Here is a 14,610-nt window from a genome sequence, read left to right as displayed (position 1 = left end):
TAATCTAGGTCTGGTCCAAAGCCCACTGGAATCAGTGGAAAAGACTAAACAAAAACCAGGTGGTTTAGGGCCTTTGTTGTAACTGTCTTTGGTCCCCTTTTATAGCGGATCATGTGGGGAATCCATCTGGCTGTGGCCTGGTCCCATTTTCCAGCAGTATGGCACAAATTCCCCTTGGTCACACCTATACCTTTGTGGTAAAATCAGGAAGATCCCAGCCCTGTGCTTTACTTTGTAACTGCCAGTCCCCTGTTGCAGGCTCTGCATTTTCACAGAATTGCCCATCTAAAGTGTTACTGTAACTTGTTACATTTTGAGGATACTGTTATTATAGTGGTTTGTTTTAATTGCAGCCTGAAGGATGACAAGCCTGTTCGTTGTGGCCAGTATGACGGTCTGGTGGAATTAGCCACTATCTGCGCTCTCTGCAATGACTCCTCTTTGGATTATAATGAGGTGAGTGGGCTGTATCGTTATCATATTTGTTGTACCAACTGCACTTACAGTTTTTCTAAGCTGTTCCTTACAGCAAAACCAAACAACATGCTCCATCCCCAGTGTAAAACGGATCATAGAGCAGTGGCATGGACTGCTTATTTTTGAGCCCATAGGTACTTTGTGTATTTATACATGTGCTTGGGGGGAGGGGTGCTGCGCTTTAATTAACTGGCCCGGAGCATCGCATGTCTCAATGTCCCCGCACTGAAAAATGTCAGCGGGGGCGCCTTAACTAAAGCTCGTCGGATGGCAATACATATGACTGGAGTCTGCTGGAGTGTGGTAATTACCACGCTTCAGCAGACTCGATTGATCGAGTCTGCTCTGATGCACTGTAACTACAACGTGTCTGAGCAGCTGCAGGGTATGGGTATAGGTGCCCTTTGTGCCCATTGCTTATTAGTAGGGACCAACTGAAATCATGGCAGAAGTGTGCTGCAGAGCAGCACCTTAAATCTTGGAGTTTTCCCGGCACGTCAGTAACAAGCTGTGGGGCCCCTGGGCCAATTGGTGGCAGGAGGCAAAAACAGTGCCGTATTTTAAACCACAGTTTTCATCTTCCTGCTGATCGGGAGTGAGCGGCAAGGGCCCTCTGCTAATCAGTGGCAGGGGGGCGCCTGAGGAAAAATTCCAGTATTAAAGGAGCTGCCATGCAGCACACTTCTGCCACAATTTTGGTAGGTCCCTACTTACTAGGTTGGGTTGGCATGGGTCAAAATGTTCATGTAGAATGCATCACATCTTATACCTCATTTATAGTTTTATAAAGGCACTGAGCTCAGACAGGCTGTACAGGTATTCCTTTTAGCATCAAGATGGACTCCTGCATCTTTATACCTTCCTTTGAATCCATGCATAGTTATAGGTACAAATCAGAGGCGGAGAATTATCTCTGTGACAGATTTGAGGGCACAGGTTTTTCAGACACTAATTGAACCTGTGTTTGCGCTTGAAAACTGTTCCCTGGGATTGTACTCATGACCCTTACAGAAAAGTTTTTGTGGTGCAGACAATACAGCAGGATATTCTGAGCTTGAGTAGTAGCTCATCTTGTGTAACACAGTCTCCTGATGTGGCTGCAGCATTGCCGTAGAGCAGGGGTGGGCAATTATTTCTGCTTGAGGACTGGTCAATGAGTTTTAGTGAGTTGTCAAGAGCTGCATATGGTGGGATATGCATGGGAGCCCTCCATGCATCCTGCAGTGCCTCCCCACCCCTGCCAATAGCACTTAGCACCCAGCACGCCCCGCACCTCCTCTGTACCATCCGGCCATGGTGTGTCCTGCTCCCCCTGGGCACACAGCAGGGCTGGGGTGACTCCTTCTGGCTGCTGCCGCTGGCCCTAGCCCTGGAGTGACCCACATGCATAGCCCCAGCGCAGCATGCCCCACACCTGCTCTTTGCTTGCCATCCAGGCTCGGCAGTGGCAGCGGCCAACGGGCAGAAAATATTGCTCAGCACAGAGGAAAAGCAGCCTCTCCCCCTCACTGCTGCTCCTGGGCAGTTCTTGGTGCAGCTGGGCCGCCCTGCGTCACTGCTGCCTGGGCTGCTCCGCACTGTCACCACTGCCCCGCTGGGCAGTCTGGAGGTGGCGGAGCAGCCTGGTGCGGTGTGGACTCCAGGCTGCTGCACCAAGAACTGCCGGGGGGAATGGGCCATGTTTCCTCCATGCCAAGCAACAGTTTCTCCCCAGCAGCCACCACTGCTGAGCCTGGATGTGTGACTCTGGAGTAGGCACGAGGGGCTACACATGCAGGTCCCTGCCAGTACCGTGGGGTGGCAGCGGGAAGGAGCTGCTGCTGCTTGGGCTGCCTAAGAAGACAGTTTAGCTGCAGAGCTGCTGCATGCCCAGAAGGCTGCAAGATTTCATAGATTTCATAGACATTAGGGCTGGAAGGGACCTCGGGAGATCATCGAGTCCAGCCCCCTGCCCAAAGGGCAGGAAGTCAGCTGGGGTCATAGGATCCCAGCAAGATAAGCATCCAATTTACTCTTGAAGGTGTTCAATGTAGGTGCTTGAACCACCTCCGATGGCAGGCTGTTCCAGACCTCGGGGGCTCGGACAGTAAAGAAATTCTTCCTTATGTCCAGCCTGAAGCAGTCTTGCAGGAGTTTGTGACCGTTCGACCTAATCATCCCTTGGGGCGCTCTGGTGAACAGACGTTCCCCCAGATCCTGGTGGTCACCCCTGATAAACTTATAGGTGGCATCAGATCACCCCTGAGCCTATGCTTTTCCAGGCTAAAGAGTCCCGTGGCTCTCAGCCTGTCATCGTAAGATCTGTTTTCCTGACCTCTGATCATGCACGTGGCTCTCCTTTGGACTCTCCCAAGCTTCTCCACATCCTTTTTGGATTGTGGAGCCCAAAACTGGACGCAGTACTCCAGCTGCGGCCTCACCAAGGCCGAGTACAAGGGGAGAATGACGTCCCGGGATTTGCTCGAGAAGCATCTATGGACGCACGCCAGCGTTTTGGTCGCTTTACTAGCCGCAGCATCGCATTGCAGGCTCATGTTCATCTTGTGGTCAATGATGACCCCCAAGTCTCTTTCTTCTGTAGTGCTAACCAACGTAGCACTGCTGAGCCTATAAGGATGCTGCAGGTTTTTCCTCCCAAGGTGGAGAACCTTGCATTTTTTGGTGTTAAACACCATCAGATTCTCGTCTGCCCATTTGCTGAGCTTGTCCAAGTCAGCCTGGATCACCCGCCTGTCCTCTGGCGTGGATGCTTTGCCCCAAAGTTTGGTGTCATCGGCGAACTTGGCCAGTCCACTCCTGACTCCAATGTCCACATCGTTAATGAAGATGTTGAACAGTATGGGTCCCAGGACAGAGCCTTGAGGGACCCCACTGGTCACAGGGCACCATGATGAGTGACTGCCATCAATCACAACCCTCTGGGTCCGACCACGAAGCCAGTTTCCCAGCCAGCGGATCGTGGTGGAGCCAAGGCCACAACTGGCCAGTTTGGCCAAGAGGTGATCATGGGATATCAGATCAAAAGCTTTTTTGAAGTCAAGATATATGACATCAACCTCTTCTCCCTTGTCCAGATGATAGGTCACCTGGTCATAGAAGGAAATGAGATTGGTCAAACAAGACCTACCCGCAACAAACCCGTGCTGGCTATCCCTTAGGATGTTAGCCTGGGCCAGTCCCTCAAGGATGGCCTCCTTAATAAACTTTTCTAGGATCTTCCCCAGGATAGAAGTCAGGCTGATGGGCCTGTAGTTAGCCGGATCCACTCTCCTCCCTTTTTTGAAGATCGGCACCACATTGGCCTTCTTCCAGTCTTCGGGCACTACACCAGAGCGCCAGGAGTTTTCAAAGACCTGTGCCAGGGGCTGGGCTATGACGCTCGCCAGCTCCTTGAGTGCCCTGGGGTGCAGATTGTCAGGGCCGGCTGACTTGAAGGTATCCAGCTTCTCAAGGTGTTCTTTCACGAGGTCAGCATTTATGGAGGGTAGGGGATCCCCATCACCCGGATCTCCCTGTCCCATAGCAGGCACGGGCATCCCACGGGACCGATGAAAGACTGTCGCAAAGTACCTATTTAATAGGTTGGCTTTTTCCTGGGCATCAGTTGTCAGTTGCCCCGTCTGGTTCAGCAGGGGTCCAACGTTGCCCTTTCTTTTCCTCCGGCTCCCCACATATCTGAAAAAGGACTTTTTGTTGTCCTTGATGCCTGAAGCTAGTTGGAGTTCAGTTGCAGCCGTGGCTTTCCTGGTTTGCTCCCTGCAGGACAGGACCAGTGCGGAGTAATCCTCCTTGGAGGTGAATCCCGTTCTCCATCCTTTGTAGGCTTTCCTTTTTAGCCGCAGGAGGTCCGCTAGGTCCTTGGAGAGCCAGGGGGGCTGCTGTGCCTTCTTGCTGCCTTTCCTCCGTGTTGGAATAGATTTAGCTTGTGCACTGAGGATCGCTTCCTTGAGAAGCAACCACTCTTCTTGAACTCCCATCTCCCTGGGGTCATGGTCCCTGAGGGCCTGACCAACTAGCCTCTTGAGCTTGTCAAAGTCGGCTTTTCGGAAGTCAAGGACTTCTGTGTTGCTGACTTGCCAGCTTTACGGCGGATGGTGAAGGCGATCAGCTCATGGTCACTGTCACCCAGCTTCCCATCGATCACTAGGTCGCCGATTAGGTCGTCGCCTGTAGCCAGTACCAGGTCGAGCAGCGCTTTGCCTCTCGTTGGCCCATAGACTTCTTGAGTCAGGTAGAGGTCATCCACGCATGAGAGAGAGCTTTGCGACTGCTCGGATTTTGCTGAGTGATCTTCCCAGGAGATGTCCGGGTAACTGAAGTCACCCATGACGACCAAGGTCCTGGAGCAAGCGGCCTCATTCAGTTCCCGGGCGAACTCCTGGTCAAGCTCGGGACTTTGAGTGGGAGGTCTGTAGTAGACTCCCACCGTTGTGTCCCCTGTGCCGAATTCCCCACAAATTTTTACCCAGAGGGTCTCTAGTTGTCCATGCCGGTCGCCAACATCAGCTTGCAGGGACATGTAGCTTTCCTTCACATAGAGAGCTACACCCCCGCCCCTTTTGTCAACACGATCCCTCCTGTACAGGGTATAGCCCTCTATACCGGTGGTCCAGTCATGGGTGGAGTCCCACCAGGTCTCCGTTATCCCAATGACATCATATTTCTTTGCCCTGAGCAGGAGGACGAGCTCATCCTGCTTGTTGCCCAGGCTCCTGGCATTAGTGTACAGGCAGGCAAGTGTGCCCTTGGGGGCTCTTGCCTTGCCCACAGATTGTGCCAGGGCTGGGGCAGGGGTGGGCTCCCTTAAGTGCCTTGGTCCGCTGGCTTTGCAAGGGTCGCTCAGCGGGCCAGCAGTGGCAGTAGTCCCCCCATCCCCCAGCGGGCTTAGTTTAAAGCCCGGTGGAGCAGGTCAGCCAGCCTGGCTGAGAAGAGCCTCCTCCCCAGGGGAGAGAGGTGGAGGCCATCTCTTCCCAGCACCTCGCTGCCTCTCTCGCCAAAGAGCGGGCTGTGGTCATGGAAGCCAAAGCCAAAGATGTACAACAGCAGGACCAAGGGTCCCACCGTGGGCTGTTTTTTGCCCACTCTTGCCTTAGAGTGAAACTGATGCTCTTGGAACCTCACAAATGATACGGTAAATAACAGTAGAGCAAGCGTCATGTTGTAGCCGTTATGGTCCAGAAATTATAAGAGAGGCAACATATTACGGTAGTGGGAGACTGATGTTGTAGCTGTGATGATCCAGAAATGTCTGGACCATTATGACTGCAACATCAGTCTTATGCTATTGTAACATGGAAGATATTGAAGTAAATAACATAATTCTGAAGTTTAGGACACTTAAGGGTATGAAGTTCACTATTTTCTTTGAAATTTGAAATTGAAAGTTTGTGTTCCTTTCTTTCTGGCCAGTCCAAGAAAGTCTATGAGAAAGTGGGAGAAGCAACTGAAACAGCCCTGACCTGCCTAGTGGAAAAGATGAATGTCTTCAACACTGATATCAGCAGCCTCTCTAAGGTGGAGAGAGCCAATGCCTGCAATTCTGTAAGTAGCACGATTGGACAGTCTGTGTGGTTCTTTTAGGCCTGGAGTAAGGAAGGGATGAAATAAGTTTGAAAGGTTGCTTAGAGCCATACAGTAATTATTCTCCCAGAATTACTGCTCTATATGGGATCATGTTTTCTGACCCCCTCGGCCCTTAGGGGCAGTGGAATCCCAGCATGTTAAGAAAATCTCTGATCACTCTGGATGTCAAAATGCTTGCTAGAAAGCACTGAAGCAACTATCCACCTACCAGATGTCCCAGATCGGCCTGCTAGTTACTCCTGAAAATAGTGTCTTAGGCTGTACAGTAGAACTAAGCTTCGCAAAGACATCAAGGGCATTTACATGCCTTGATTCCCCAAAATCTTGGATTTGTAGAATTTAAGGCAAGAAGGGACCACCTTGATCATCTAGGCTAGGGTTCCTACAGATATTCAGGGCCCCACTGTAACTCATGGCACATTACATAAAGTGCCATGAATTAGAGGCTCCCCACTTCCCCCACGCACAATGCACGTTCACCTGTTGGGTCAGAGCAGGCTGGAGCCTGTCTGCACCAGCCCTGGCCAGCAAGGGGGGCACTCCAACAGCCTCCAAGGAGGCCCCTCTTCCTAGCCCCTCACCCCCTCCAGCTCCAGGGCTGTCAGTGGGGAGGGGAAGGAGCAGCCAGCACAAATGCCAGCTGCTCCCTTTCCTTTCACCTCCTTGTCTTGTTGACAACCCCATCCCCATACAAAAAAAAAAAAATAACGCTGGAGGGAACACAAGTTCCCTAAGGCACCCTGCTCCTTAATCTAGCGCTTCATTTTACAAGGGTTAATTTTTCATGTGATTGGCTATTTTAAAAGCACTCTGCAGCCAGGCTTGTGTTAGTCAGGACTATAGAGCACTTTCAAGGGCCCAGTCATGGAAAAAATGTCACCTGTGTAAGCACTTCTAATTTAACCACCTGTATAAGAGATGGTATCAGACTTCCCTCAGTTAATTCCTGTTCGAACTAGAGTATCTCTTTGAGAGAAAATTTCAGACCTAATTGGACAGTTCCTACAGTGGAAGTTATTTCTGCTGGCTAATGATGCTCACTGTTAACAGTTAATGCCTTTTGTTTTAAGCTTGAATTTGTCTAGCTTCAATTTCCACCTATTGACTCTTGTTTGCCATCAGAATTGAAGAGCCCTCTATGGTCAAACTCCTGTTCTCCATGTAGGTACAGAGGGACTGTGGTCAAGTCACCTTTCACTCTGTTTGGATAAGTTAAATAGATAAACTACCTTAAGTCTCTCATCAGACATGCTTTCCAGTCCAATTCATTCTCTTGGCTTTTTTCTTGCAGATCAGGTGTTACTGATCTGAATGATTTTAATTGCTAAGCAGACACAGGCTGCATGCCAGTTTTCAGGACAGTGGCAAAACCTGTCCTTCACTAAGCCTAATTGGAAAATGTGTAGCCCAGGGCATCCACAGAGATGTGTGGTATGTGATGGGAGGGGAAGTATTTAAGAGCCTGACTCAGAACCTGTTGACATCAGTGAATACAATTGGGGATTTCAGCGTGTTTGGATCAAGCCCTAGCTATCATGATATCATGATTGTATTGTACAGTGTAAATGGGAGAACACTATCCTTCCCATGCCCCCCCGGTATTATGGTAGCTGCAGTTGGACAGAGTAACGTTTTGGAAGGACTTAAACACCATTGCTTTTTTCTTTTTGAATGGCCCAGCCTTACAATCTGCATGAGCCTGTGACAAATAAAATGGGCTCTTTGGGATTCCAGACTCGTTGGCACATAGAACCAGGCATTAAATACAAGCCAGTGGACCACAGCTGCTGTACTGCTCTGGGCTAGTGTGCACACACTTTTGCGTGTACACATGTGTGTTGAGCTACTGTCACCATAATAGCAGAAGCTGAAAAACTGATCTTGGCAATAATGGTCTGGCTTGAATTTTAAGATATTTGTTGTAGCCGCCAGTTTACACCAGTGCTGGTAGAGTGTTTTGACATGCAGGGGCTGGTCCTGCTGAGGGCTGGGTCTGCCTTAGTGTGGGAAGTAGTTTTAAAAGATGAGTTGATGGCCCATCTGTTTGTTTGCTACTAATTACTGAGTAGGTTCCTGTGCCATTGGATCTTGAGCATAAAGGTGAAAGCACCTGGATGCCGTTTTAAAATTAGCTCCAAGTGAAAGTCCCCTTTGTTTTTCTTATTGTCACTATTGCAGAACCACACCAGCTTCTGCATTTATCCTCCCCCCTCCCCCCGTTCATACAACATGTTGACTAATCAGGCCAGTTATGTGAAATCAAAAGGTGTCTGGCTGTTGCTAGTCTCTTCATCCGCTTCTGATAAAGGTAACTGCTCCTCACAGCACTCCGCACATCTCTCTCTACAGGTAATCAAGCAGCTGATGAAGAAAGAATACACCCTGGAGTTTTCACGTGATCGCAAGTCCATGTCCGTCTATTGCACGCCTGTCAGTCCCACCCACAACTCTACTAGCAGCAAGATGTTTGTCAAGGTAATAGGGACAGACTGCCTCACCCAAAGCAGGAAGCTTCATGAGGGAGTTTGACTATTTTACATACTGAGCAAGGGAGGCAAGGAGCTAGCATCCTCCCTGGGACACTATCGTGATGATGTCTGAAGTGTCCCCATCCTGACTGAAAGCTAATATTTATAAATAGTAATAACATTCTTTTTTCCATGCGTCTTTATGCAGCTGAAAGCAAGATATGCCCTTTAATATACTCATAGAGTAGCAATAAGACTCTTCTCTGAGAGAAACTGCAACTTCCTTTCTTTCAATACTGGTGTTTCCTAAATGGCTGCTCTCTCTGTGTGTGTGTGTGTGTGTGTGTGTGTGTGTGTGTGTGCATGTGCATGCACATATGTTTGGTCTTCAAATGGAGGATACGCCACACTGAGAGTTCCTGAGATCTTAATGGACTTCAGGGCATCCTTGGGAGCAGAGTGCAGTATAAATGGATGAGGTTGCTCAAGAGCAACAAGACACCGCTTCAAAAGTTTACTTTCAGTGCAGGAAAGTAGCCTCACTTCCCCTTTTGGTTGCTTGTGGTAGGTTATTTGGCATTTTAGGTTATCCGAGACACTTACTCTCCCAGGCTCAACCTTGTAGAAAAATGTGCATCTCATTAACTTCCCTTGGCTCTTTCCCTAGTGGCCCGGAGACTTGGCGTTATTAGCAAACTGATACGGTTGGGGGTGGAGGAATTGTTGTCATACTGCAGTAACAGTCCAGCTGAAGTCAGGATGGATTACTACAAGTGTCCCACTGTGGCGGGTGGGGAAAAGCTTCACTGCATCCAAATGTCTGAATGGCAGTCAGCTTGCTGACAGCAAGGAAAGACATGTATTGGCTAAGAAAAGGCAGGTAAAAAATCCCACTGTTCTAGTAGTCTCCAGTGCCATTGGGGAATACAGGTGCCTACCATTAAGGACTCCTGGTTTGACCTCACCAGCTGGGATCACAAGGCTTCTTTTGGTGTAATTATCACCTCTCTTGTTTTCAAGGAAAGCAATTATATGCAGACATGGGCTTTCTCTTGTAGCTGGCACTGTCCATGAACTTTCAGTGCACATCACCTCCACTCCTGTACGTACCACTTCAGTTGCTTTCCATAGTCATTGCTTTTTCCCCTGTTGTTCACTACTTGATGAATCTAGGCAAAGTCTCCATGCTGGGAGTGACTGGATGCCTATATCACACAGCTTTGTTCTCAAGCTGCTTTCTACTTCCCTTCATGGATCTCTCTTGATTTGAAAGTAGTTGGCAGCTAATATAGAGAATCTCTATCAGGCTCTGCTGCCTCCAGCTGCAACACCTTGCTGGCTCTCCCCTTCTCTCTGTTAATCTGCCATCTTTCCCAGTCAGTGTACTACCCTGTTCTTCCCTTTAAATTCTTCACACTCTAACAGATTTAGCCTGACATATGGCCAAGTAGGAAATGGAGGTCTTGTCTCCCAAGCCAACACTAACAGCTGGGCTTTCCTTCCTTTCTTTTCTTCTGCCCCTTGTCTGTTCCCTCAGCAGGTGTTGGTGAGCCATTGCTATGGCAGCACAGTTTTGTAGGTAGTTTTCCTGGCAGGTCTGGTCCTTGAGTTTTTCAAGTCACCAGGGAAAGCAGGAGGGGGAGAGGTGAGTCATGATTGACTTAATCATTAAAGAGTCTTTGAGTGCAAAGTGAGTCGTAGGTGTGGAAGACTGACTTCATAGCTTATGAAAATGTCAGGATTTCTGTGACGTGGTTGCTGGGGGACCATAGGTCTCTACAAACTGGTATCAGAATGGAAGAGGCTACCTGGCCCATTGAGAGGAAGGGTTTGGGTTCTGTGCCCCCCCACTCTGCCGCAGACCTGTAGTATGAGCTTGGACAAGTCATTTGGTCTCTCTTTGCCTCTATAATTTATAAACAGACATTTGCAAGTAAAGACAGGGACTGTATCTCACTATAAATATAGAAAGCACTATAAATATAGAAAGTACAAGGGGGGGTATGATTTATATGGAGGCTTCTAGATCCCATGGAAAAAAAATACATATATTTTTTAAGTATTTTCAAATGGCTTTCTCCTTTGCTTGCTTCAGAGTCCTGAGTTTGGGACTCAGCAACAGCAGAAGATTTCCAAAACAGCCTAAGCAGTGCAGAGAGCTCAAAAGAGAAGTTGTCAGTGGGAAGTTTGAATTCTTTATCTGTGACACATCAATGGGGAAAAGACGTGAACCTCTGAGAAACGAGAAGTGAAGTCAAACTCTCTGTTCATATAACACCGCTGCAGCCAATGCAGTGGTAGCAGCAGATAATTTGCCCCATTGCATTTACTGGTTGGGCCATGTGGGCCTAGTTGCCATTCAAAAGACTGCTCAACATTTCAGTACATTTTAGAAATGGAACGTAGGCTTTTTTTCTTTAATGCATTCATGGAAGTCAAGCTGTGCTCTAGGAATATTCTTTCTTTGGACTTGTGGAAGATTTCCTCTTGTTCTTCCTACTTGGGGTTCTTTTGGGTACACTCTGTCTTCCTGGTCCATCAGGATCATAAGGATCTTGGTTGTGGCTCTAGGTTTGGCTTTAACCCACAGGGCCTGATTTATGCAAGCGTACTCATTGGATGGAAAGCAGTGTCATTTTTACAGTACATTTTACTGTAGCTTAAGAGGAACTGTGAAGGTCTACCTTACAGTGCTCACTGAAACAAGGGGGAATGGTCACAGGTACATAACTGACTTAATAACACAAGTCTCTTAAGAATCCAGTGGAGAGCATCCTCCTTGGTCATTGAGATGCTTGTGAGCACCCAAGTGCCAGGGTCCATATTTCCATCCACTTCTCAACTTAGTGCTGTGGTAGGGGTCAAGTGTTTATGAAGATATGTAAGTGTTAAATGGGGCTGATTTCCCTCCCTGCCCCTTGAAACTGGATTCCTCAGTCTAGTAACCTAAATGGAGTTCATCTTACCAGCCACCCGTTCTCTGTGCACATTCCTCAGGTGCTGAACTGGAAGCATTTAGTGGCCAACTTTTCTTTAAAAACTAGTGGGGTAATGCCACCTAGAGGAAACAAAGCTGTTAAGAAAACTGAATTGCAAGTGCCAGCATGGTAGGAATAGCTTTAGGAGAGCTATGCTTGGGGGTTTACCACATACAGTAAATGTTTTCCTCTTTCCCAAAACATTTAGTGGTCCAGCGCTCACTGTCTGCAGTGAGAACAGTATGCCATGAATAGCTCAGCTGATTTAAAATTTGCTACAGCTGATTGCTAGGAGAATTTTCACTCAGTAGTGCTTTGCTTACAGAGAGCCTTTCATGACAAGTCTTAATGAGTCTTCTTTGTGGGGATTCATTCCCAATTAAAATTTAGTGCAGAGCTGTCCAACTTTTGGCTAGTTGGGGGCTCCATGCTGTGGAGGCCATGCGCGGTGTGGCTTTTCCCCTATCACTTAGGCAGCCAGACTGCTGCCTCCTGGCTGCATGCAGCACATGGGCTGTCCCTCCTCCTCCACTGCACATGCAGCAAACACCTGCCTCCCTTCTTCCCACTGCATTCACGGCAGTGACAGCTCAGCACTACGCTGCCCCACCTCAGCCACGTGAACTGTGCAGGCAGTCCCCCTGCCCTTTCCCCTTGGGCCATGCACACCACCTGTTGCAGGCAGCCCTCCTTTGCCACATGCTCAGCTTGGGCACTCCAGTCCCCTCCCAGCTGCCAGGGCAGGGGGAGTGGAGGATTCATTCCAGCTGGACAAGAGCTGACGGGCAGCCAGGCAAGAGCCGACGGGCCACATACAGCTTGCAGGCCGCTAGTTGGACAAGTTCTAGTTTGGTGGATTAAGCTAATGTAGACTATGGTGCTTTTCCAGAACAGAAGCACATAGGTCTGCCTTGTTCTGTTTTGTCCTCTGAATGAGTTCTTCTGTGTAGACAAACACCCTTCTTCTTCACAGGGAGCCCCTGAAAGTGTGATCGAACGCTGCAGCTATGTCCGCATTGGCACCAACCGGGTTCTTCTCACAGCTTCTACCAAGGAGAAGATACTGTCCAGAATCCGGGAATGGGGAACTGGTATTGACACCCTGCGCTGCCTCGCTTTGGCCACCCGGGACAGTCCTATTAAGAAGGAGGACGTACAGTTGGATGACTCCACCAAATTCATCAATTATGAGGTAATGGAGGATTAAATGTGACCACGTGAGGTAGGGCCTGGGAAATACTTGGTAGGCACCTGCTGGGTTTCCTCTTTCAGGTGTCCTCTCAGAGCAGTTGCTTAGGAAGCAGAAGAAGGATGGTGTCCAGCCCCATATAAAAGGCTTAACGCCAAGCTTGGGAATCGTTTTCTTCATACCATATGTGATTTACTGTGCTTTCTCATTTACATCCATGTCCCTTCTAAGAACAGACCATGCTGACTGCAACTACATTTTTTTTCCCCTGCTGAGTCTTCACCCTAATTTCCAAATGCCCCAGTGGAAATTTGAGCCCAAACTGCCAGCAATGACAGCATGATGGACATCAGTCGCAATGCTTAGACTTGTGTTCAGCAAAGTACCTAGGTGTCTGCTAAAGTTTCAATAAGCGCCTGGGCCCTTTGTGCCCCTAGGAGGTGATCAGGTAGCATGGTGAAGAGCACAGCATGGGAACCTGAACGGAATGTATTAAATAAACCTGGAGTTGGTAGAAACTAGCTGAGCTATGCAACCAAAGTTTGCACAATAGGTAACAAATCTGGAGTACAACTGAGCTATTTTTGATTAAACACAATACATTTTAGGGTCTGTGTGTGCTCCTGTTGGAGTCAGTCAGAGTTTTCCCATTGATTTTTGCTTGTAACAGGATTAGACTGTTAGCAAACCTTTCCAGCCTCCTCGACTTAACCTTCTAGGGGGTGAATTAAAGGCAGGAAGAGCAAATAAGGGTTCATTCCCACGGAGAGGAGGGAGCATGTGAAAGTTCATGCGTGTCTGCTTGTCTTGCCCTCAGACTAACCTAACCTTTGTGGGCTGTGTGGGGATGCTGGACCCTCCCCGCAAGGAGGTGACTTCATCCATTGAGATGTGCAGAAAAGCTGGCATCCGAGTCATCATGATCACAGGGGACAACAAGGGGACAGCTGTGGCCATCTGCCGGAGAATTGGGATCTTCTCAGAGACCGAGGATGTGACTGATAAGGCCTACACTGGAAGAGAGTTTGACGATCTTTCCCCAAAGGCTCAGCGTGAGGCCTGCTATTCAGCTCGCTGCTTTGCTCGAGTTGAACCTGCTCATAAGTCCAAGATAATTGAATACCTGCAGTCTTTCGATGAGATTACAGCTATGGTGAGTCGCACATGGAGTGTCTCATGTGGTCATTTATAGGTGTCATTTAGGAACAGAATGTCATCCCTCTTGGCTACAGCAGAGACTGCAAGGTGAAGTGGTCTAGATCATAGTCTGAGCTAGAGGTTTGGAGCAAGGTCCACTGGTTAAGAGGTGGGATTTGGCATTCTGATCTCAGCTCTTCCAAGTCAGGCGTAATCTTGAGTAAGATGCATCTTCCCACATAAACAAGCTAGGTAATAATAGTTCCCTGCATCATAGAGCTGCCATGAAACTGACTGTGGATAAAGCACTTTGAGAATGTTTGAAAAGCCGCTGAAGACAGGCCAGCTATATGATTACTATACCGTGATGGTCGAAAAAGTAATCGTTAGGTGCAAGTCCAGCCGTCAAATACTTATGTGAAAGAATGTCATCCAGATGTGATTCTAATGCAAAGTGGACGCTCTCCCTTTTGTCTAAATCTTGGTCTCATGCTTGGGCTGTCTTCTATAAAATGCCTGTCCTTTAATAAAGCACTCTCACTTTGTCTAGACTGGAGATGGAGTCAATGATGCCCCTGCCCTGAAGAAGGCTGAGATTGGAATTGCTATGGGTTCTGGTACAGCTGTGGCCAAGTCAGCGGCAGAGATGGTGCTATCTGATGATAACTTTTCCACCATAGTGTCTGCTGTGGAGGAAGGCAGAGCCATCTACAACAACATGAAGCAATTCATCCGCTACCTTATCTCATCAAATGTTGGCGAGGTGGTTTGGTAAGGC

At 48.5% G+C, this 14,610-nt stretch overlaps 1 protein-coding gene across 2 annotated transcripts in view; it reads left to right on the top strand.

The window, feature by feature from the left end:
- The window catches only part of ATP2A3 (ATPase sarcoplasmic/endoplasmic reticulum Ca2+ transporting 3), a 164,823-nt gene that overhangs the window by 127,373 nt on the left and 22,840 nt on the right, over window positions 1-14,610 (top strand). For both annotated transcript variants that reach the window (XM_090025269.1, XM_090025268.1), the window contains exons 10-15: window positions 354-456; window positions 5,887-6,018; window positions 8,410-8,535; window positions 12,480-12,698; window positions 13,513-13,848; window positions 14,383-14,603. In XM_090025269.1, the coding sequence (XP_089881395.1) occupies window positions 354-456; window positions 5,887-6,018; window positions 8,410-8,535; window positions 12,480-12,698; window positions 13,513-13,848; window positions 14,383-14,603 (1,137 nt within the window). The remainder of the gene's footprint in view (window positions 1-353; window positions 457-5,886; window positions 6,019-8,409; window positions 8,536-12,479; window positions 12,699-13,512; window positions 13,849-14,382; window positions 14,604-14,610) is intronic.

This window comes from Crocodylus siamensis, chromosome 13 (genome assembly GCF_052110815.1).
Source record: "Crocodylus siamensis isolate JL-2025a chromosome 13, ASM5211081v1, whole genome shotgun sequence".
Taxonomy (NCBI): domain Eukaryota; kingdom Metazoa; phylum Chordata; order Crocodylia; family Crocodylidae; genus Crocodylus; species Crocodylus siamensis.
Note: the sequence above shows the minus strand (reverse complement) of the source record. Positions and strands in the feature narration are given on the sequence as shown.